At 38.6% G+C, this 25,060-nt stretch overlaps 1 protein-coding gene across 1 annotated transcript in view; it reads left to right on the forward strand.

Annotated features, from left to right (window-relative positions):
- The window catches only part of LOC104539285 (microtubule-associated serine/threonine-protein kinase 4-like), a 33,146-nt gene extending 9,031 nt beyond the window's left edge, over positions 1–24,115 (forward strand). The window contains exons 5-12 of the mRNA XM_010182764.1: positions 1,367–1,499; positions 5,652–5,719; positions 7,660–7,745; positions 17,126–17,334; positions 18,022–18,160; positions 19,649–19,781; positions 20,491–20,656; positions 24,009–24,115. Coding sequence (XP_010181066.1) covers positions 1,367–1,499; positions 5,652–5,719; positions 7,660–7,745; positions 17,126–17,334; positions 18,022–18,160; positions 19,649–19,781; positions 20,491–20,656; positions 24,009–24,115 — 1,041 coding nt within the window. The remainder of the gene's footprint in view (positions 1–1,366; positions 1,500–5,651; positions 5,720–7,659; positions 7,746–17,125; positions 17,335–18,021; positions 18,161–19,648; positions 19,782–20,490; positions 20,657–24,008) is intronic.
- Positions 24,116–25,060: the final 945 nt, after the last annotated feature.

A 25,060-nucleotide genomic window follows, 5' to 3' on the forward strand; every position in this document is an offset into this window, starting at 1 on the left:
CGGTTCATGGGTTTGTGGTAAGTCCTTTGGAGTAGGCTGAGGATGATGAAAATTGTTTCACGACAAATGAAAAACTAAGATTGCTTTTGCAACACTGAAAATTCCAGAGACACTTCATTTCAGATGCACCATGGCTCCTCCTGGTAGCTGCAGCAGTTTGGGTGCTTCCAAAATGAAACACGATACCTGACTTTTCAAGCTGTCTTCCAAGGTTGGGACGTTTTGTTCCCAAGTCATAGGTAGCCTGAAGAGCTGAGACAGGAGCTTTGTGACCCAGCATGCAGGTGAAAGCCCCGTGGAGTGGCAGCAGGCAATGAAATTACCAGCAGAGAAGCTCAATAGCTCTGCAGGCTGCCTGGCTTCTGCAGGTATTTTTGACAGTACTGACGTCCTACAGCAAAAAGTCCATTTAGTTATATCAGTGTTTCATGAATTTGACTCGCTCTCACTCTTAAGCATTTTATCTGTTGTGATCTATGGTTGGGCCAAACATCTTGAAGAGTGCAATAGCAATGTGGGAGATGTTTTGGTATGAATTCATAGAGAAAATCTATTTTAAAAAAACAAACCACAACAAAAACAGAACAAGACACCATAAAGCCTTCAGTGTTCCTTTCAATGCTCCTTTCAATGTTCCTATTTTATCATCTATCAAGGCAGTAAAATAAACATATTTCCAAGGGACTTGAGGGATAGGCAGGGTTTTGAGTTTCAAATCTTTTTTGTTCCTTTTTGAGGCTTGCCTTTTAGGCATGGTATAAATGACAATTGTAATATGGTTGATTCCCAGAGGAGAATGTTACATTTCTATAGTTTTGGAACAACTGGATCAGTGAAGTTCAAATGTTGTTTCTTCAACTTATGATTTTGGCTTCATTCTGAAGTTAATGATTTATTTAATTGTATTTTCCATAAAACAGTGCATATATATGATTAAATATAGTTTAAAATTTCATTTAGAAGTAAAGCAGAGGGCAATACATTTACATAGTTTCTTTATTTCAGTAGTGGACTTTTATATGCAAGTGGCTGCAGGGGGATGAAGTCTTTTTTGTGTGAAATCTTATCGCTTCTGGTTATGGGTTATTTCATTGTGAATATTATGGGAAGTTCTGAGGACAAAGAACTTTACTATTACAAAACAATGCTCTAAAATAATTGTATGAAATGTCTTTGCTTACAACACATTACATTAGATAAGAATCATAATACAGTAATGGACTACTAGTAATAGAACATAAAGGTATTGTTTTTAATGAGGCAAACGTCAATTTTTTTTGATAGAAGCAGCAAAGGAGTTTTTGTATGTTAAGTTTTAAGACTTCAGTTTCTACAGAGAGAATGATGGTCATTATTTTGCTTCCAGGAATTTGATCCTGAAGAGTTTTACTATCTTTTGGAAGCAGCTGAAGGGCATGCTAAAGAGGGGCAAGGCATTAAAACAGACATCCCTCGATACATTATTAGCCAGCTGGGCTTAAATAAAGATCCTCTGGAAGGTAAGTGCATCTCCTGGTCCAGCTATAGGCTCCCAGATTCTTCCTTCTCAGTGTGTTTAATCATTCTGATAATCTGTGTGAACCTGAAAAGGGTCAAAGTAGCAGAGCAAGCGTTTGCTAACCGTCACAGTTCTCAAACTCAAAGGCATTAAAAAAGCCGTCTTTAGATTTTTCTGTTGTGAATGTCATTCACAAATACACTGTATCAATGATACTTGTTCCAACCTGGCAATGAGACCTTATTTTAGCTCTAGCTGAAATTTACCGATGTAATTTGATGGTGACTATTATCCAACCATAGGTATAAGTGAAACTGGGCTGAGCTGTTACTTGCTTCTCGGTCCCCTCAGGTTCCCCCATCTTAGAGTCCCTCAGAATAGTATTTCACATTCCTATAAGAACTGCAAAGATTTATTTTCCTGAGTAATTTGTGTCCATGCTGAGGACTTTTGTAAGCAGAACTTGGGTTTTCGTGGAGCTATTACCATTGCAGAACTTTTGTTCTCCTGATTCTTCTTTTTAAGGACAGTGTTAGGAAAAAGAAGTAATTTTATTTTTCCCAACCAGATCATCTTCTCTGAGACAAATGCAAATTGTTTCATTGCGTTCAGTGCAAGTTGGGCAATTTGGAATAAATCGGTAGAAGTGCCGTCATGGAAAATGAGTCTAGCTAGGGCCTTTTAGCTTGTCTTCCTTTGACCCAAGACAAGGGGGATCTCTAGGAGAGGACTCGGTAACACAAAATAATAGCAAAAAACTATGATAAACTTTTTTAACCAGTTCTCATGATGCAGTATCACATTTCCTTAATTCAAAAGTATATTGTAAGAGTGTTAAAGGAAAACTTTTTTGTTCATCTTCACCAGCTTGTGAAGTTCAGCATGGCTGGATGTTGTCAGGAATTTGGTAAGATTCAATTCAATTAGGTTGGATATTGTTATAGATGATACTCATGTTACATTAATAGATTCAAAGAAAGTCAAGCCTATTAGTATTCTGCTTCCTGTCTTCACTAAAGGACTTCCTCACCCAATTTTAGTATTTTTATCTGAGAAATAGATTAAAGCAGCTGTGGTGCTTTTTGCTTGGAATCAGGGTGCAGAAAGGATGCCAGACAAATTGGGAAATGTACATAACTATTGTTTCCCATGTGAATACTGGAAAAGTTCAAGAAATACGTTAATTCTCTGCAAGATAAAGAGGTGTCTGCTGGATTTGGAGAGCTGTTGGTCTGGCTTAGACTGACAATTCAGAAATTCTTCAGTAATCAAGGGTAAAATTTGGAGTGTGGGTTGAGGATTTAGTATTACTGACCTTGGTTTTGCCACTTGCACCTTGTCATACTGATTGACTCTTTCTGGCCACTTGAATAAAAGTGTTCCTTAGGATGAGAATCTGACGTTACCTAAGTTTAATAATATATTTTATTATTTTTTTAAACAGTTGATTGTGTGAGAGATTTAGAAACAAATGCTAAATACAAATAAGGGATACTGTTTTCTGAGATTAAATACTTACGTGAGTGTACTTCATGTAGAACACATCTTATAATTACATTTCATAAATTGAATATTACTGATTATAAAGTAAGCTCTGGAGCACTCCAGGATAGTTGAAATGTGGTTGTTTTTTTTTGGGGGGGGGGGAAGGGAAGGGCAATATGGTCTGTCAGTAAATACTGAGGGGGTGTATGGTGTATGGATTACTGATCTTTGATTCAGTTGGAGTGATTGAGTTACTTTGTGTATCAGCATATATGTATATTTGTGATCAAATAATTCAGGCCATCCAATTCATATTAATGCTTCCCTGCAAAAAAAGTTATAAGCAGAATAAATCACTGTGCAATGACTTCTTAAATGATCTGGTTTTGGTTTTAAATTGGTGCCCCTATATACAAGGACATTTCCTAAGCAAAAATAAAAAGAATGGCACTATGGGTTTATGCCCTAGAATTAATCGTTTATGAAGACGATTATTTGGAAACTCTGTATTCGTTGCTATTAAAAAATACTGCATGTAGGTCATCCTTCTGAGAGTGCTTTAAATTCCTTGTATGCAAAAAGAGAAGATACTTTAAATTGTTTAAATAGCAGACGGCCAAATCTTTCAAAAACAAACAAAACCCACCTCAGTAGCACCATTTACCCTAAAACACAGAATTGCATTTTCAACTAAGTTGTTAAACTATGTCTGCTCATAAATGTTCATGCAAAGGATTTTACTTCCTCTGCAAAAAAAAGCAACTTGCTTCTTTAGACCCTTCTCTGCTTACCTCCTTTGTTTGCTGCCATAGCTGTACTGTCCTTTCTTTGAGTGAAATGAGGCATGCATTACATGGAGATAATGCCAGATAAATTTATACTGTACTGAACGCAATACCACAACAGATTCGTCACTTATCAGAGACTGGTGGCTGCATTTCTGAAGAGTTCTCCAGGGAGAATTTTTTCCCCATGGTTTTTTAATTACCATCTTTACCTTTTTGAATCATGACTCTTCAGAAATGGTTTAAATTAATGAAGAAAAAAGGGCAGATGTTTAATGGTATTTAGATGAGTTTTAAAAATCTCTTCAGGCATTGCAAACTGGTTCCATAGGTCCCTGTTTTGAAAGCTGACTCTTGGTTCCGTTCCATTACTACCTACTGCTTGCAAATAATGTATATTTCTCAGATAATAGTTATTTTGCAAGAGTTCTGTTTAAAAATGGCTCATTTTAATTTGCTATTTATGGAAATAATTTCAGTTGAGAAGGCTATCAAAGTATATTATTCTAGCTTGCTTTGTTCTCACCTGTACAATAAAGGTTTCATCAACACTTCTATTATAAAAAGCCTACTTTGACAAACTGACTTTTTCCAGGGCAGTCCACTCCCATTTTTGAGTTAGGCCTATATAATTTTAGCTTAGACACTTTAAAAAAAAAATTTGTTCTCAGTGGAGATACTTCTACTGTTCATTGACTTTGTATGTGGAATATTTGGATTGTTTTTCACTTCCTTAACACTTTACAGATCTGCTTGTTTTTTTAAGTGAAACTTTTATTACTTCTTATTCATACACTTACAAACATTTTATTTTGGATACTGATAACAAAAGAGAGTTACTCCTTAAATCTTCAGCTGTTTCAATAGAAAATTATCTGTGTGGTTAATTTGCTCTTAATTATTATGGCAAGTGTTGTGCAGAATTTCCCTTGTAATAGTTATTATATAGAAAAATCTAGTTTAGATACTGTTTCAGTATTCAGTTATTTTTCATACTCGTAAATTCAGTTAACGGTCCTGAGATAAAAATGCTGCTCACAAATTTCAAGTGGTCTTATCCCTGATCCTCAGCACATAAGTATGATAAAATTGCATCTTTAGCTATGTGAACTATATAATTAACTATATACATGATTAAAGTAATGCTAAGCTTTCCAGGGTCTTTCAGCTACCAACTGTCCTGTTCTAGCTTTTATTACTCACATGAATTCTTAGTTACTGGGCCCTTGAAGAACAGGATAGGCTTAGGAGCTCTGCAGCATAGGCTGATTCTGGCAGCAGCAGCCAGGACAAGTTGTAGACCCCCAAAATCTTGGTTTCCCAGATAAGTTGTCTGCATCAGTGACTCCATGAAGGGTTAGCTTCTAGGAAGAAAATGGCCTTTATCTTATTCTGTTAGGTTTATCGGCATTTCTGTGTAGAAGGTACAAACCATTTGGAGTCTGTCTCTGTCTGAACTAGAAGCTCTTTGCTCAAACTGTGAAGGAGCCCAAGAAACATGGGGCCTACAATTTACCCCTCTGGGGCTAAGATCCTCAGGAGTTTTAGCAGATTAGTGCCGTCTTTCCCTTAATGATCAGATGACACACGAATCTCTGAATTCTCACATCTCAGCAGTGATAACAGGATCATTCTTCGTTGCTTCATGGATGTTTGAACTCTTCAGTGGAAAATTACATAGGGATTGAATAGCAGGTCTTCATTTTCCAGGTGTGATCTTTTTACATATGCTTGGAGACCATCCAAGTTACTTGGCAAGTATTACAGATAGGACAGCATATTCATTAAGTATTGCAGAAAAGTGTCACTTCTCAGGTTTGCTGTACTTTAATTTAGCCTTGTATTTGCTGTTTTTTAAAATCTTTTCTAATCTTTGTTTTCAGAAATAGCACAGCTAGCTAATTGTGACAGTGGGACAGCAGAAACTCTGGAAATGGATGAATCAATAAATGTAAGTTTTCTTACATTTGTTATGTTGCTGCTCTTGCTGAATATGAGCAAGGAAAAATACATGTGTTCCCCCCATTGTATTTTCTCCTGCTATGTATAAACAGTTCGAATAGAACAGTGGTTAATCCTCAGACTAACACCATGGTGCTCAGCAGACAGAAGGCTCGCAAAAATACTAGAACAAAACTTTCTACCTAGTTTTTTTTTCCTAGATGCTGCAGTAGTGGGTATCATACAGTAATATTTTATCAGATACTTGGTCAGGTTAGTGGAAGAAAAAATTAGTTGGAGGAGTTGGTTGGGCTGAATATTGTGAGCTTAAATGCTCTCAATTTAAATTCCTCCTTTTATAGGTTGGTTCTTACGCCTTGGGTTTCAGTCAACAGGGTAAATGGGTTTCTGATCATTTAGTGTTGATATTCAGTGCAAGTGGATAGCAAAAAAGCAATGACAATTTTGAGGGATGCGTAGGTAATTCAGCGGTACTTTACAGGTATTTACATTAGAGTTTAAAATACAAGCATGACGTATATGTTAAAACTACTTCTGATACACTGCAGAAAAGACATCATCCTCTGATGCATGTCTCATTATCTGGAGATAATTTCTGATTTTCTGGCCAAATGTCACCTATGAAGGCATCAGTGCTGTGACATGAGGGTTGTTTCTTATTGTGCTGTGTTCATCTGCATTCCAAATACTGTATCAGACCTGAGCAGTGTTTAGTGGAAGAATACAAGACAAACTGGAGAGAAGACAGAAGGAATAACAGGAAGGCTTAAAGGAAGTTCTGAAGTGTAGAAGAATCTAAGGTGCAAACTGGCTTAGCAATAGCTAAGGAATTGCAATTGTGAAGTTACTTCTGTTGTGCAAATGTTGAAAAAGTAAAGGAAGGGTTATTACACAGTGTAATAAAGGAGTGTAATGTGGAGAGGTGATTAAATGAAGTCTATAAAGCTAAATATAGGGTGAATATTTGGAAACATTTTCTCAAAGCCTAGTTGAGGAATAAACACATATGGAAAGTGACAGGAAGCATAACTTAAAAGTACAGGACCATTCAAAATCATCATAAATATGCAATTAGGAAGAATTCTGTACTGGCAGGCAAGTGGGCTAAACAGTTTAATAAATAGTCTCTCTCTGCTCCTATGTAGTTCATTATATTAACATACTCACTAATCTTGCACTGAATTTTCGTTAGCAAGCACTTAATTGAAAATGTTCCAGCTTTCAACCTTAACTATTGCCAAATTTCCTGGATAGGGATTGAAGAACTTCTTGGGGATTTGGAAAACATCTTGAAAAGGATCTTGTGGGTTTGGAATATTGAATTTCAAAGTCTTGTGCCCTCATCATCATCCCCATCCTCCCTCCCCCTTCCCTTGGCACTCCAACTCTTAAGTCACACTTACATCTTCAAGATTAATTAAAGCTAGGAAAGTGTCATGTGTTACTGGGGTCAACTCCATTTTGAAAATGTTCTGACATACAAGTAGGTGAAAGTGACCTCTGTAATGTTACCGCATTTTTGTCTTTATTTTTCTTTCATTTTGTGTCTTTTCACAGAGTATCCTAAGTTATAACACAATATATCCTAACATTAGTTTGAAATGTACAAAAGTTTGTTTGAATGGAGGAGACCTCATCTACATTTTGTTACTACCAGGCTCTATTACCAGAGTCAGAGTTATGGGAAGGCAGTGGCCAAGGAGTGCTTGGTGGGAAGTGTGTTCACAAAGTGTGTAACTCCAGATAGGAATTCCCTTTTGATCCCTCTTCTGTGCTAGCTGTGTGGCTAACTGGTCAGAGCTTTTAGCTGGTTCATCAGAGTGTGACAGCCTGGTGGTGGTTGGGGTTTGTTTTGTTTTGTTTTGTTTTTATTTTTCCCTGATTTTACTACTGCATTAACTTTGTTCTTTCTCCTGTTTTACTTTGAAGAGCTCTAATACCTCACTGAAGCTGCGGAGGAAACCTCAGGAAAGTGATTTTGAAACAATTAAACTGATTAGTAATGGAGCTTATGGGTGAGTAGTCCATAAGTGCAACAACTCTCTTGCATTTTGTTTTTGCATAGCTTCCCATTATTTCTTATTGCAGGGATGTTTGTGTGTTTACATGAATTTGTTTACACTGCTGGTTTCTTCATTGTCCTTTACTGTTTTGTTGCTAATACTTGGAGCTCACAAGAAAAACTTCTTGGAAAGCCTGCTAGGCAATAATGAATTTGCTGTGTGCTGCAGTAAATTAAAACACTGAATACTACATGACAAAGATTTTTCAGAAGTGATTATCATGCCAGTACCAAAGATGGAAGTCTTAATAAATCAAAAAGCAGATTTAAAGCCACCTTTATAATACTACAAATAGCCTTTATTTATGCAGATGGGAAACAGAATGAAATCTGTATAGAGGCAGATTGTTAAAAATCAGTGCTTACTTGACCAAAAAATACTGGTGAAATAAAAACAAATTTCCTCAAGTAGGGCAGCACTATTCTGTTGCTACTCTCTGAACACTTCTATCCTCAAATTTTAACTAGTTAGCTTTTAAGGACTTGCTCTTACTTGGTTAGTTTATGGGTACTTGGAAAGTGCGCAACTCACTGCCCAGTGGTATGTGAGTCATCTGGAGATATCCTAGAAGACCAAGAGAAAATTATGTTAGCCTTGGCCTGAAATGACCTCAGTGTTTTCTGGGAGGAAGACAGGGTGCAGGGATCATGTCTATCAGCAGCAGAAGTCTGTCTTCAGTCCTCTTTTCTGATCAGATACTGTCTCCTAGACCCTTGTTTGGCTCCTTCTCTGCACTGAAAAGATAGGAACTATTGATCTGTCTAACCTGCATGACTAGGAAGGGTGTATTGTTTAAAAAAAAAAAAGGAGTTTCTATGTTGATGAGTCTGTGTCACAGCCTGGCAGTGGAGAGGACTGTGGTGGTCTCCAGAACAGACCTCATCAGATGGGCTTTACTCTGCATGACCTCTGCTTGAGGTAAGCAGCAGCAGCGACCTGATAGGGCTGAGCACTCTTTGAAGAGACCTTGGTCATAGAAGAGAAAGCACCTGCAATCTGCCCACTGGAGTTTTGCATGCCATTTTAGTGGCCTGAGGCTGATGGGCACAGTAATGCGCTCTCTGATCGTGCTTAGTTAAAGGTAATCCTGAGCTCTGGGACAGGAGGCATTTAGTACTGCCTATTACTTTTGGTCATGATAGCTTGTGTGGAGGCTATTACTAGTGCCCAGACCTGCTTATGTAGTTTGGCAAAACGCCTGAAGGAAATAGCATAACATGCATTAAATTTATGTAAATATCCAAATACAACTTCTCACTATTCAACCTCTTTGCAATTGATTTTCTCAGAATTTCTCCCTAGGCAAACTCATTACATTATGCCAGTTTCTCCCAATTACCCCAGGACTTCAAAAGCCTTTCTTCCACCAGTAGCAGTAGCTGCTGCTCCCCTCCCTGACTGCGCCCCTTTCTTTTTCCTTTGGCAGGTGCTTAGTCCCCTCCCTTCCTCCTTTCATCTCCTACCCAATTTCCTCTTTGTCTTACTGGAGATAAAAGAACAACCATGTGGGGTGGGCCCCCATAGGAGAAAAGAACGTCTGAGTCAGTGGATCTGCCCAGTTTTAGGATGCTGAGAGATGGGAAGGAGAGGGAGCGGCCACAGAAGAGCGTTCTGTGAAGAGCAGCGTGAGGCAAGTCAGAGGCTGGGTCGGCCTGTGGCCCTTGCTCTGTAGGGGTTACAGTCAAGGAACCTTGAAAAGCCATTCAGAAATGAAGGCTGGAGACAACTTGTCCATTTGAAACAAGAGAAGGATCTGGAAAGGTTGAAAAGAAAGGATGAAGAGTCATGGCACAAAAGATGTGTAGACATGTGGAATTTTTTCTTTCTCATGTTTCTGGCAGTGAAAATCAATACTTCCAAAACACCTTTTTAACGCCAGTAGTATGTGAAATTGGCAATATAAATGTTGTAAGATTTGAGTGAGACCTTGATAAATTTGTAAGGAAAAGGAGAGCTAATAGAGTGTGGGGTATTTCTGCATGGATCATTATTATCTTTATCAGCTGTTAAAACAGTTGTAAGGTTGATGGGTTATACTGTGGTAGTATGAGAAACTAAAAATCATCAGTTTAGTGGAGTGTTACTGCTTCCATGCTCAAGCAAACAATAAAAAAGTAGACTTTAGGTTACTTCTTAGAAGAAAAAAATCAAGAACAAGAAAGAAAACTAAGGTACAGCCCCTTAATAATTAACAGAGAGGGAAAGGAGCACACTTGGTGAACTGTGTGAAAATAAACTTTCAAAAGTATTTGCTAATTTTCAAAAGTGATTGTAGCACCTAGTCACCTACCCCCAGCTGCTGTAAACTGGGTAGGCTTGCTCTCCTAATTTCTCTAGGATATCCTTCTTCAAAATTATTTATGTGCTTGAAGGTTTCCGCTGTTGTATGTCAGATTTACTTGAAAGTTACGGTCAAGTTTAAAGGGGAACACATTACAGTTGCTTAAATGCTCTTTAACCTATCAAAATGGAGCATAATTAAGCAATAATACCTGTGCCATCTGTTAATACAAAGCAATAAACTGCCCTACAGGCATTTATTGCAGCTTATTACAAGTATAAACAGACAAAATAAGGTATTGTTATTATACTACAAGGATTTCCCCCCCTCCTTCCATATTTTTCCAGGCCGTTAATTTTTTGAAATAACATAAATATGTGTGAGTTCCGCTGGTGCTTCATTGATTTAATCTCACAAATTCATCAGTGGGCGTATTTTGTGCTCTAACTTACTAAAGATTTAGTATGTTACTGGAATATTTTATTTATTTTGATGATATAATGGAGGGTTTAGTTCTGAACCAATCTTAAAAAAACCCCAACTTTCTGCTGTCTTTGCTTTTCTGTGGGGTTTTTGCCTTCATTAGTGAAATGGAAAGCTTTGACTGCTTGACAGGGTAATTGCTGGTCTTGGCATGCTGTAGCAGAGAGTTGTCAGATATGTTAAATGTGATGGGTTTAAATATGAACTGTTGGGTTTGTGAAGGTTTGAGTAAATATCTTAGCGGTTCTCTGCTTTTAATTGGTTGGGTAAACTCATCTGTAGAGCAATTAAATGAGTGTATAGTAGATGAGGTATATCAGGCTTTTGGGAATGGTTGGGAATATACAAGAAGTTAAACAAGCTGTGAATCAGTAAACATGTAGGATGCTGGCCAAGCCATTAATGGTTTCACAGGCTGTCTCTCTGACTTCCCAAACTTTAAACACTCACTGCAAAAACAGCAATGTTTTTTTCGTACCGCATTTTCCAAGAGGTAGCAGGTAATCTCTTCATATTGGCATCAGCAGTTTCCTAAATGAGCTCAACAAAACAAAATTACATTTGATTTGTGGGATGTGAGTGATGTTAGTTCAGTTGCTCTTCACTAATGGATAACTATATCAGCTTAAAGCAAACACTTGATACCACTTTTGTGTCTGCCTAACAAAGACAGTAATAATACATAAATGACAGACTGGCTAATGGTGTTGTCTCTTTAGCTTGGAGAAGAGGAGAGTGAGGGGTGACCTCATTAATGTTTATAAGTATGTAAGGGGCGAGTGTCAGGAGGAAGGAGCCAGGCTCTTTTCAGTGATGTCAGATGACAGGACAGGGTGCAATGGGAGCAAGCTGGAGCGTAGGAGGTTCAACCTGAACATAAGAAAAAATTTTTTCCCTGTAAGGATGACAGAGCACTGGACCAGGCTGCCCAGAGAGGTTGTGGAGTCTCCTTCTCTGGAGATATTCAATACCAGCATGGACGTGTTCCTGTGTGACCTAGTCTAGGTGATTCTGCTCTGGCAGGGGAATTGGACTGGATGATCTTTCGAGGTCCCTTCCAACTCATAACATTCTGTGTATATCTGTTTAACAATACTACTACTACAGGATAATAATGTAAATAGGAAAATAATGAAATTATTTATAAATATATACAAAACCATTATCAAGTCCTCCACCTAATGACAGTTACATCACCAGAGGCTCTGCAGAGCAGGATTGGGATCAGAGGCATACAAACTAGCAGGGTTCCGCACAGACATCAGCCATGGCAGAAGAGGCTTGACCCTTGTGATCCCTCAGCTTTATACCGAGTATGATGTATATCAGATAGAATACCTTGTTGGTCGGTTTTTGGTCATCTGTCCTGTCTGTTCCTCCCTGCAAGTGTTACACCTTCAGTTACAACACCCCAATACAGCACCCATGATGTGACAGTGGCCTTGGTCTCCATAGGCACAAGTATAAGCAAGAGCTATATTTACATGCCATAACCAATAGTAACTATAAACATCAAGCATTACCAGTTGTAGAAGCAGATACTGTCTGGAAAAACATGCCATTAGTTTCAGGAAGTACAGTCACTTAGAGACTTAACTGAAGAGTAAAATCATTAAATAAGAGAATTAGTTCTATTTAGCTCAAACTGGGACATGTTGCTTGATAAATTTAATAACTCTGAGACAGTGTTGGCTTGAGCAGCTGCTGCCTCTAACCTGTGAGTACTCATTCCTGTTCCTTTTCCACCCAGTTGACAGTACTTGTTTATGTGTAGTTGCATTGGGAATGGGACTAAGAAAGTTACCCAGCTGCAGAATAACACCCTGTCAGTCAGGTTAATTCATCATCAGCCTAGCAGCTGCCAGTTCAGAAGGGGAAGGGAATGGGGGGAGTTGGCTTTGTAGTTTCACTGAAGTAACACCACCTCTGAACAGACTGCCAGTCTAATAAGCTGTATTTCTTTTCCACTTCTGTTTACCCCTGTGAGTGACTGGTCTATGCAGAGTAAGAGGCTTTGATTCCTATAGGCCCATAGCTTTAAAGAGTCATTCAGAACATAAAGGTTGGCAGTTTCTGTGCTAGGGATCTTACATTCATAATTCATTGTGGACTTACTCAAAACGGTGAACTTTGAACTCGTTTACTTTATTGCACTCGAGTGAGCCTCCTTTCCCAGTACAGCACACGCCAAATGCCTTATCTTTCTTCTGTAGTTACCATGTGTGTGAGGATCTAATACTGGCAGCTAATGCACTTTTTTTGGTGGTAAAGAAAGGTTGTTGCTGTGTTGAACATCTTAATTCTGTCCTTCCTGAATGTGCAGCGTGCTACAAACTGGTGAGAAGCTCAGTTTCTCAAGTGCATCTCTTGCAAATACAGAACAGTTCTTACTGAGTTTACACATAGGATTTCTGGACAGTGGTTTTGCCATTTTTGCAGCTGTGTTTATTCGCTACCATGAAGACAGAAGTTGCTACTGTTAGGTATGGAGAGGTGGTTTTATGAGTCAAAATATGTGACAGGTTGGAACTAGTGCTAGTACCAGTTGTGAGTGAAGGATTATGGGAAGCTTCTCTTTTGTTCCTAGGCAGACTAGGGTAAGTCGAAACATCACTGAGAGAAGGCTATATACCTTTTCAGGGTGCTTGGATGACCCACACTGTATTGGTGGCTCATGTTAGGAGTGGTGCAGTGCTTTACACAGCATTTCCCTCTGCCCCCAAATAAATCTGATCTGGTCATGGGCTTCACCTAGCTAGGAGGTGGTGCAGTGCTGCTTGTAAATTCTGATCTTGAATACCTGTAAACTTTACCATGTTGCCATAACATGAATCACAGCCTCACAAGTGGCTCTCCTTCACTGGAGACAACATCAGACATAATTCCAGGGTACTACAGAATTTAGCAGGCTCTTCTCAGAAAATTGCTTGTGAAAATGAAGCATAGTTCCTGGTCAGCAACTGTAACTTTTAAATGGCAAATACAGTACCTGTGTTTCCACAAGGAATTCAAGGTCCTTTGACAAATTACTGAATCGGGTCAAAGCAAGTGACACAGCTACATTAGCCTCAGGCACTGACTGTAGACAAGGTTGTAAAATGACTCTAAATCTTGAAGTTACTGAAGAGCTGTGAAGCAGGCCTGAAGCCTGTAAGTAATTTAGAGAAAAAATAGAAATCTTGATTGTAAGATTTAAGTGATAGATTGCATAAGATTTAAGTTTAAACAATTCAGGAACACAGTTAAATGCTTCCGCTTCTTTTTTTTTATTTTAACACATGTGCAATGTTTTGGAAGTTTCTTGTCACCATTTTATGAAAACAGTAGGGGGGAGATAGGAAACAAATGCTTCATTTGAAACCGTGGGAGGTTGCAGTAACACCACTCTGGCTTTGCAGGCAGAGAGCGCGTACCACTGTCATTGAATGAATCGGCAGAGCAATTGAATGGTCTGGATGTTCTTAATACATTGTTTTTCTGGTAAAGGAATCTTCAAGTTTACAGTTGTCTTTATGGCATACTGAAAATCATGAGCTGCATTTAACGATCAAGGCCAAGAAACTGGGAGTGAGGTATTGTGCTTGCTTAAAAGCACATAGAAATCAAAGGTAAACTCTTGTCTAGTGCTCCAGCTGTAGCCTTCTGAAAAGTAAAGAATAGATATCACTGTGGGAAAGCAGGCCTTGTGGAAGGGTAGGGAAAAGGTGGAGGTTCAATGCCATATTAGGAGAATTTGGCAACATGACAGCTTTAAGGAAAGCGAATGGAAACTGGAAGGCCATCACAGTCTACACCGTGAGCTGTTATACAATAACAGAAGGTTACTCAAGGTTAGCAAATCAGGGTTCAAAATTACCCAGGATGAAGTTACGTGCTTAGAAGTCATTGTGGCTGTTCCCATCATTTCACTTCAAAGTTCAGTCTCAGTGTCTCAGCATATTGTAAACTTTACTCTGAGCTTTCCATTCAGATTAAGTTGAAGCCCGACTTACGTGCAGAAACATGGAAGATTTTTTTTTTCTTTTATGTCCAGGCAATTTATACTACTTTGTTTAACTGTTTCTTTTTGGGAAGATTTAATTTTCTATTTATCATTTGATTGACAAAATTCTAATACTCTTTCGTACTGCAAGCAGGCAGTACCGGTGTGGTACCAGGCAGTCCTGGGCACAAGCATTGCAGTATGCTTAATTTAGTGTACCGGTAGGCTGGGGAAGTAGCATCACTGCTGTGACCTGGGAGTGTGCTGGAGGAAGGAAGGTGGTCTTCTGCAGGAATAATATGCTGCTGGCTAGGGCATAGTTTTCTTTGTAAAACATAAATGCTGTTTGCTGGGGTTACTGTGATCAAAGGATTTGAATAAGTGAAGTTACATGTTTTTATATGTTGCAGATGATTTAAAAATGCTATATAATAACCAGTGTATGCATGCGTAAAAATGAGAGAGACAGTTGTGTTGCAGTTGTCTTATGAATCTGGTTCACTTGAAATAAACTATTTTTTCTTTCTGAGGAATTGTAAATAACTGAATCCTAATGGAAAGTTACACAGGTACCTGCCTGTTGCCTGCAAGACTGGAGAATGCAATTTAGAGAGCTGGGGAAACATAGCCGACATGTCCCAGATATTTACGGAACTGGAAAGTCCTTAGGAATACTGGTTCTTCATCTTTAAATATGTTAGTAATGACCCTACAGATCCACATGATCTGCAGAGGGCATTTGTTAAGATGCTGTAATAATACACTCTGGTTGAGGTCTGTATTTCAAGAGTTCATCTTGGAGCACTGTCCAAATTAAAGCTCTGAGAAGGACCTGCATTGCCAGCTCCTCAGACAATCCTCAGTTCATTCATGTAACTTTATTTTTTTTGAAGGATTGCAGCTTCAGACACCCGAAGGCCTCACTTTTCTACATGCCAGGAGTGCACAAGGGGACTGAAACAGGGAAAAAGAAAGATGAAATTACAGGAGATTTAGAAGCTAAGACTGACTGACAGGAGATGGCAACAAAGGAGAGTAAAATCAGAATGTCAGGGAAAGAAAAGCAGCAGAAAGGAGTTGTAAGGAGGGGTTGGAGAGAGAAATGAGTATGAGGGGAGCGGTAGGTAGAAGTGCAGGAGCATGGGAGGCTGAGAGCCAGCAGGGAGGAGTACTGGAGCTGAGTAACTCCTCTTTATTCCAGCGTGGGAGGGGCGGGAGGGACTGAGACTCAGTAGGAGGCACAAAGGGTGGGGTTTGTCTTGGTTTTGCCCGAGGTGGTTTTCCTCTACTGTCATGATGGTGCAGTGTCTTTTACCTGCCTGCGCTCAGACAAGAACATGGATTAATGAAAGCTTTTGGAATCAGCAGAAGGAACTTTATTGTCTAGCAGAATTTTTCCTCCACAGAGGAAAGCAGAATCACACTGGGGTTTTTTCAGTGCCTGCAACTTTGGTAGCTGTGGGAAGGTCTTCATTGAAATAGTAAGGCCAGAGTTGCTTTCTATGTTTAAATAATTTTATGATGATAATTGGACCTCATGGGAACAACAAATTGAATTTAAAAACCTGCATAATTGAATCTCATTTTTTTACACCTTCTATTTTCTCCTTTTTGTCCTTTCTTCCTATAAACACTCACTGCTGTGGTAATTATATACTGGAAATGCTATAAGCATTAAATGTTAAAAGGTAGATTTCAGGCAAGGCAAATGTTTTCAGGATTTGCCTCAAGGGATTTTGAGAAATGCAGCAGTAACATCCCGTGTCAGTATTTCACAGCATGATGATTCCTTCTTGAAAGTAAGAAGGCTTGTCCCCGTGAACTTTTCTTTCATTTTGCTTCCTTCACTGCCTTGAGCTTATCTAACCAAGCTTATAGGCAACTCTGTACCTGGTACCCCAGTGGAATTTTGCATGTCAAGATGCATTTTAATCCCACATACTACTACACAGGTAGGGCAGTGATCTTTGTTTCGCATTACCTACTGGTGACCTACTCATGGTATGGATCAATGCTGATATCAGGAACTGACCAGGAACAGAAGATTTTGCACCTGGTGATGAGAGATCCACCTCATCAAGCAACTTCTGAGTAACCTTCATGAGAAACCTGTGACATGTTTTAAAATCCCCAGGATGGAGTCTGAGTCATAATTATCTGACAGCACACTTACAGAATAAGCATTTGTCAGAATGATTTATAGCTGGGTTTTGTACATAATCCTTTGTTAATGGCAACGCCCAAAATCTATCTGAGCTGAGAACATTTGCTGTATCTGCTGGGGGTATGTTTGCTGTATCTGTTGTTTGTTTTTGGGATGGGGAGGGAGAGCTATTTGTTACTAGTTTGTGTACTAATTTGTGTTGACTGAGACCCGTCCTTGTTATGAAACAAAATAAGGTCTGTAGCCATTCTCTAATGTGAAAGGCAGGTTAGCTACATTAAATTAAAGACAGGTCTTTTATATTAATACATAAACAATTTTTAAAACTGCATGTATTTATTTGTAAAAAAAAAAGTATTTAAAAATAGATTTTTAAGTTATTCAGTCTTTATTCTTTTTTTCTCCAATTTGAACTTCTTCAGTGCGGTTTATTTTGTGAGACACAAAGAAACCAGACAAAGATTTGCCATGAAGAAAATTAATAAGCAGAATCTCATCCTCCGAAACCAGATCCAGCAGGCCTTCGTCGAGCGTGATATCCTGACATTTGCAGAAAATCCATTTGTTGTTAGCATGTACTGCTCCTTTGAAACAAGACGTCATTTATGCATGGTCATGGAATATGTAGAAGGTAATGCATTTGTTTTGTCTTACAGAGGAAGAAGAGAGTTTCCTTGCACCGAGAAGGAAAAATAACCTCTCTCTGGTTAGAAAAGGCCCCCTGGGTGTCCTCTGTACTCCAGCAATACAGATTTAGGATATAAATCCAATAAGGTGGCTTTTTCCCCAGTCATTATCTCCTAATTAGAGCTTGTAAAACACTTGTGCTCCAGCTATAATGGGAAATAACTGCTCATTGCATAAGTTCCTTGTAGGCTGTAATTGTAAGTGTCCTAGCACTCAGAGTTCGTGTGGAAATGGTGTTTGCTTTTCTGGAGTTCAGATTTTCATGTTTCATTTCCACATGTTGGGGTGTTTGTAATAGTTAATTTTACAACTAAAGAGGAAAGAGGAAGCAGTTTGTAAGGGTGCTGACACTGAAGGAGAGCAGTGGACAGAGACTGTACAATATGAGATACCCAGGCAACAGTTGTGTGAGCTTTTTGGGGGGGCGCTTTTTCTTCTTTTTAAGTAGCAGCAGAGACTTTATTGGTTTCCAGCTGAACCCTGGTACTGCTTGCTTCCAGCTTCACACTGTGTGACTGGAAAATAAACATTTATGCCTACAGTTTGTGTCTTTTTCTGCAGTATAAGTGGATTATACTGATACAACTCAGAATTTATAGCATCATGTAGTGCATTTGTACTATTTCCACAGGTGGAGACTGTGCTACTTTGATGAAGAACATGGGTCCCTTACCTGTAGACATGGCAAGAATGTACTTTGCAGAGACTGTTCTGGCCTTGGAATACCTTCATAATTATGGAATTGTACACAGGGATTTAAAACCAGACAAGTATGTATATGGAATATAACCAAAAAAAAGGACTTCAAAATTTTTAGATAATACATGAAAGGTGTAAATGTGCTTTGAGTGTTTTTGTTTGGTTCTTTTTTAATTATGAATGTTATGTAGATTCACAATTTCAGCACAATATTTGAATTTTAATTATCTGCAGTTATAGGAAAATGCATTTTTTCCGAAAGAACTCTTTAAAATGTACTTTACTGGCTGAAATGGAGTGAAATGCATTTTGGTCATTGAGGAAAAGATCTTTCAAAATATTCTTAAAATATTGTTTAATACACAGTATCATCAGCTTGCAGATACTTGCATTTATGAAGACAAGATTGACCAGATTGGGGAATCTTTCCCGTTGCATGTCTTTGGGGTTTTTTTAACAATATTGCTCCTATACATGTAAATAACACTACAGCAAGGAGCTGTATTAAAAACTATGGCTGTTGCAGCTTCTTCCTGTGTCACATTTGAAGAAAAAAATAAAATGGTAGTCATGTCTGTTGAGTGACAGTACCTTCATAGCACGATACCTCAGGCCAGTGTAAGTTAACTTTATACCTGAAGTTTTTTTCAAAGGAATGACCCAGCATGTTACAGACAGAAAATGCTCACCTCACTTAAAAAGTAACATTTATTCTATTCTAGGTCTTTCAGATGATGACTGTTCCTTTTTCTTCAAAGCATCTAGCATTCAGCTCCCAATACTTGTATGGTTCTATAAGATGTTTTGCAGTTGCATATAAAAAGTTTGTGTACATCTGATAATAATAGTAACAGTTGTAAGAGACTGTCTCCGTTTAAGGCACAGGGAGCAGGATTTTGTCTCTATTGTCCCCTACCCTCCCAAGGGGAGGATTAAAAAAAAAGGGAATAGAGAAAAAGATGCTTCACACAATGTTGGAAGTTAAGACTGTAACAAGTTTAATGAAGAACAACAGGGGAATGGAAAAGGGAATTAATAAGGACAAAGGATATTTAAATATATACAAAACCCGATCCCAGTAGTCCCGAGTGGAAGTGTCTGAGCAGTGCCTCGTGGCTGGGGGTGGTGGGACTGCTGTGACTCGTCACCAGGGACCGCAGTGGTTCTGGGAACGGGTGGTGGTGGATGCTGCCGAGCACATGGACATAGCCCCAGCCACTCTGAAATGCGACAGGAAGCAGCCCAGGAAACCAGGAAAAGCCCGTGAAACCTCAGGCCTCCTTGGTTTTTTATAGACTGTGGCTGGAAAGGGGAGGAAACAGTACTGGTTTCAGACCCCCCAGCGTCCTACAGACACCACCTGTCCTTCCCTTTCAGGCTGTTAACCCTTAAACCATAACAGACATGCAGATTTTTAACCTGTTTATTTTGTACCTGATTAAATTACTTTTTAGTCTCTCTGTTTTTGCAGTGCTAATGAAACATTTTCCTCCAAGTATAATAGTAAGCACATAACGTTGAATTATATCACAGTAACTTCATATCATTCTAATTTTCAGTTTATTGGTAACGTCCATGGGCCATATAAAGCTTACAGACTTTGGTCTGTCAAAGGTCGGGCTAATGAGTTTGACTACTAATCTCTATGAGGGTCACATTGAGAAGGATGCCAGAGAATTCCTTGACAAACAAGTAAGGCACAGCCTTTTTCATTTCTACATTGAATGCTCTAATTGTTTAGCCAACAGAATGTACCATAATACTATATAGACTCTTGTTATTTCTGCATTGGAGTTCCAGTTGTCTGTCATTTACTTTTACTGATACCCTGCAGTTTATTCTAGGCTTTTTTCTTTCTAAACTAGGATCTGTTAGTAAGATGAACAGCCTAATTGTGTGCAAGTCAATCTGTGAGAGAGACAAACGGAAAACTGTTTTTGTAAGGAATTCAGAAGTCTCAGCAGAGTACTTGTGGAGCTCAGGATGCATTGTACAACCAAGGGTGCTAGAAATCCTTGCTATGGCCCATTTCCCTTTAAGCATGCCTCATTACCTTTGCTCACAATCTGTTCACTCAAAGTTACTTAAGATAAAGCCATCAGAACTTTCATGTAAAGATAAGGATATGTTTAAGCTAAATAAAGTATTTGTTGTGTTGGACTCCCAGGTATGAAAAGCAAACTGTCCATTGCGTGACAGATACACAAATGTTGGTTATGATGCCTGTAAAGGTAGCTAGGTCATTCTAAAAATGTTTTGCTGTTATGCAAACTCAGCAGAGTTTGACCTACTGAATTTCATTTTTCCATGCTTCCGTATTATTTTACGTTTCAAGAATTATAAATTACACGGCAGCTCAATTAGACTTGTTCTACCATCATGCTTATTTTCTTTCTTTTAGGTCTGTGGTACACCTGAATACATAGCTCCTGAAGTGATTCTGAGACAGGGTTATGGAAAACCAGTGGACTGGTGGGCTATGGGAATTATCCTGTATGAATTTCTTGTTGGGTGTGTGCCATTCTTTGGAGATACTCCAGAAGAGCTGTTTGGACAAGTAATCAGTGGTGAGGATCATCACAAAAACCTCTGAATTTCTTAGCTTGCTGTGAAACATTTCGATATTTACAATGTCTCTGGTTGTCTAGGTTTTCAAGCTAGTTTTGCACAAAATCCCACTATTACTGTAGTATTACAATGCACAATTTGCTGTCAAAGCAATAAGAATAAATTTGGATTATAAAGCTGAATTTACTGTATATTGTTGCTAAGTACGGAAATGCAGTAGAGTACAATGGTTAAGCTGCACTCTTTGAAAAAGAAAAGCAGTATTAGTAGAAAAGTAGTGCCGCTATGGCACAGTGATTTCAGTCTTTAATAAAGAAATAATACCAGAGAAGAAATGGTTAAAATAAATTTGCATAAATGGGAAAATGCCTCATGGCACAATGAAGAAATTAACAGAGATGTAATAAAACCCTAAAACAAATGTCTCCCAAATAATAAATAATGAGAAAGAGAAGGAAACAAATTCAGTTCACAGATTGTTAATGATGTCATTGGTGACTGTTGTAGTGTAATGTTATTTCTGTAGCAGCTGTTCTTCTTCCATTTAGAATTCAATAACCTTTTAGATCTTAACCTGCAAGCTGACCCTAAGTATTGTTATGTGGCTTGTGGCAAAATTGAATGATAATTAAACAGAATTGTTTACTATCCTGCCTGCTGTTTTCATAAATTTCCCAGATGCGTAGATATAGAAGGCCTCTATTTATGCCAAAAGTTTAACAGAATGGCACCTCTGTTACTGAGTATTTCCTAGTCTGTTTTGTAGTCTGCTTAAAAGGTCCAGTAGCTAAGACCAAAAAAAACCCAAAACAAGCATACAAAACCCAACAGAAACAAAACTAACTACACCTCTGGTTCCAAGTGTTCGAAAAATGCAGCAGATCCCCTTTTGTACTTAAGGCAACGCTGTCATCATCTCACTTTCCTCCATCTCTGATATTGAAAGACAGACTTGTTTATAAACTGCAATGAAATGGATTTGTCAGTTGCCTCTACTATGTGACCTTTTTATACGACATCTTAGCTGTTTATAGATTTATAACAATGTTGTTCTCTGGTGCAATACACTGAGGCCTGAGTGGCAAGGAGAATCAACTGTTTAATTAACACAAGCAGCAAATCCTGTCTTTGTTCTAGATGCCTCATGGCTCCGATGCATATTCATGATTTTTTTCCAAATCAGATTTAAACTGCAGTGGAAGCTGTAGGCAGGCAAGCATGGAAATAACTCATGTTTTTATTGCATTTCTGGACACATGCACATGTGTTTATGCTCTCTTGACTGGGAGGAGGGAAGGGAATAGTCTAAAGTTAATGACTAAATTTGCACTTTAGACTTTATTTTGCATGTGACATTAATTTTACATTTTGTAAAACAAATTGTCATGTGTTTCAATATAGATGATACTTATATAAATAATTTTATCTGTTTTAATGTGTCCATTTATCTTCCAGAAATTATCTGTAGAAGCGTGTAAACGTGATCTATTCCCACTCATTCTCTTAAGGCTGTTGTTCAGCTTAGTTTTTTGTTTTGATGTTGACTTGTCAGTTTCTTCTCTTCTATTTTAAATATGAAACCATTCTTACCGTCAGTATTTGCAGGAGAACTCTTGTTGAATAAGTTACCTGTGCTAAAAGATATGGTCTGCTTGTATTCAACTGTAAAGGCCATGTTACATCATAGAATCATTAAGGTTGGAAAAGAGCTCCAAGATCATCAAGTCCAACAGTCAATCCAACACCACCATGCCCACAAAACTGTGTCCCAAAGTGCCTCATCTTCACATTTTTTTAACATCTCGAGGGATGGTGACTCCACCACCTCCCTGGGCAGCCTGTTCGAAGGCTTGACCACTCTTTCAGTAAAGAAATTTTTCCTGATATCCAATCTAAATCTCTCCTGGTGCAACTTGAGGTCATTTCTTCCTATCCAATCAGTTCTTACCTGAGAGAAGAGACTGACCCCCACCTTGCTACAGCCTCTTTTCAGGTAGTTGTAGAGAGCGATAAGGTCTCCTTAGCTTCATTTTCTCCAGACTAAACAACCCCAGCTCCCTCAGCCACTCCTCATGAGTCTTGTGAAGAACCCAATCTATAACCTAGACTTTTATTCCAGTTGCTGTGGGTGAAATCTACATTCTACTTGAAAATATACTTTAAAATCTTGCCCCGTCACTTTACCTTACTCCTTCATTGTAGCTTGCCTTTCCTGCCCCCAGATTGTACAACTGTGGGAGGCCTCAGCATGAACTTAGATTACTAAAATAAAGGAGGTTAAAAACAACACATCAGAAACAGGTTACATTTCATGCCTGTTTATTTCGGTACATTTCCTTAAAGTCTGAAATACAAAGATTAAACTTGTGTGTAGCTTCTGTTGATTAGTTCTCCAATGATGGTCATTTTGAACAAGTCTAGTTCATATGACAACAAAATCCTTAACAACCTTCTGTATTTCCTGAGCTAGCATTCTGTTTCTCTGATGCCAAAATCCTTGTACCTCCCAAGAAACCTGTCCAGTTTTGTCTAAATTTGCAATATATTACATTTGTTGAGGCAGCTTTTGCTAAAAATCAGACAAAACTTGCTGTGTAAGCTGTTATAAAGTTCATGTTCATATTGAAACTGGCACAATTTTCCCTTGTTTAATTTAAGTGAATGTTTGTCAGAATTTTTATTTAGCCTTACCTGCATACTGCAGGGTTTACTATCTTCTCTGTATGATTTAGATCCAACTTGCTATGAAGTGCAAAAGCCTGAGTAGTACAAGAGTCAGTATGTGTGGTGATTTTTCCTCTGAAGTATGAGGCACTTGGAAGAAAAAGCTCCATTGGCATGTATCTCTCCAGAGTCCAATACCTTGGCCCTTAGTCGTGGGAGTAATAACTTCAGGGAGTTTGCTACCATTAGAGAAGGATTACAGATGTGAGCAGTGGCTGCTGAGTCAGGTCAGCTCTGTCCATCTTAAGAGCAGTTTCCATGGAACAGAACTGAAATTTAAGCCATGACTTGGGGTGGGGGGGCATGGAGCAGATAGAAGGAACAGCATACAAGTTGTGCTAATGTTTTGCAGTAGTTTTCCATGAGCCAGGCGTTCCTGTATTCTGTTGTTAAACACTGTTTCAGGTTAAAGGATACTTCCGAGGGAAATGGGAATGTAACTATGTTTATGGAGTTTGTATAGAGCATATCAGAATCAGAAGTAACTGGGGTGCAACAGAGAGCAGTTTGTAAAAAGATGCCTTAACTCTGGCTTTTCTGCTAGCTTACTACAGGAGCTTTCACACAGTTTCTGCTGAATGTTGGGATCAGACCTCAATAATAACACACAACTTTCTGTTTTGCTAGATGAAATCAACTGGCCTGAAAAGGACGAAGCACCACCTCCAGATGCCCAGGATCTGATTACCCTGCTGCTCAGACAGAATCCTTTAGAGAGACTGGGAACAGGTTAGGAAGCACTGTTTTAATTTGTTAGTGTGTTAGAAATATCTTCTGTTTCAGCATTGAGAGCTTCTGTTTGTTTTGCATGGGAAACATCTGTCACAGCAAGTAGCATGACAACATGCTGTAATAGCAGAGGAGATTTTACGGATTCAGACCAGTAATATGAGCTTAACAGGTTGACGACTGTCTTTTTTTTGGAGTTTGCATGTGGTCATTCACATTTACACTTCTCTTTATTTGATAAATAAAACAGAAATTTCTCAAAGACCCAGTTAGCCATTGGATGGGATTCCTTCATGAATACAGAATTAAGTAACTAAACACAGAAATAGAGAAGGAGTCAATACACAACAGATGCTTCTGTTTTCAGAAGTGTATTAGCCTGGCAAACTAGCTCCACTAGGCTTTAGGGTGAGCAATGAGTATTTGAACTGATTATCCAGAAATTACTATCTGGGGTTGTGCTGTGAAAGGTCTTGTAATTCTCATTCAACAAGCACTACTGCCTTACATGGAAAAGAATAAAACAAAAAGTGTGAAAATTAAGGAAATAGATGGATGTCGATGAGAACACAAACTGCAGTGTATTCCCCTGTGGTCTTTCAGTGTTGTGATCATTCCATTTTGAGAGAAGAACCTGGCATTTGGTATTAGCAGCAGTGAGCCTGCTTAAGCTAGCAAGAGCACTGCGCATTTATGTAATAAAGTTCATCTGTTAGTTGATGGAGCAGGATTAGTTGGGAATTTGGGTGAGAGGCAGTAATGAAGGATATTGCACATGATTTTTAAAGTTTTAATATGTGGGAACTGTAGTCACTGACTGCCATCCCACTGGGCAAAGCTCTGTGTAAACACAGCAAAAAAGGCCTCCTATATAAAAAAGCCCATATATATAGTCTTACTTACAGTCAACACTGTATGCCATGAGGTTTAATATGGCCAAATGCCGGGTC

This window comes from Mesitornis unicolor, unplaced genomic scaffold (assembly GCF_000695765.1).
Source record: "Mesitornis unicolor isolate BGI_N332 unplaced genomic scaffold, ASM69576v1 scaffold9494, whole genome shotgun sequence".
Classification (NCBI taxonomy): Eukaryota; Metazoa; Chordata; class Aves; order Mesitornithiformes; family Mesitornithidae; genus Mesitornis; species Mesitornis unicolor.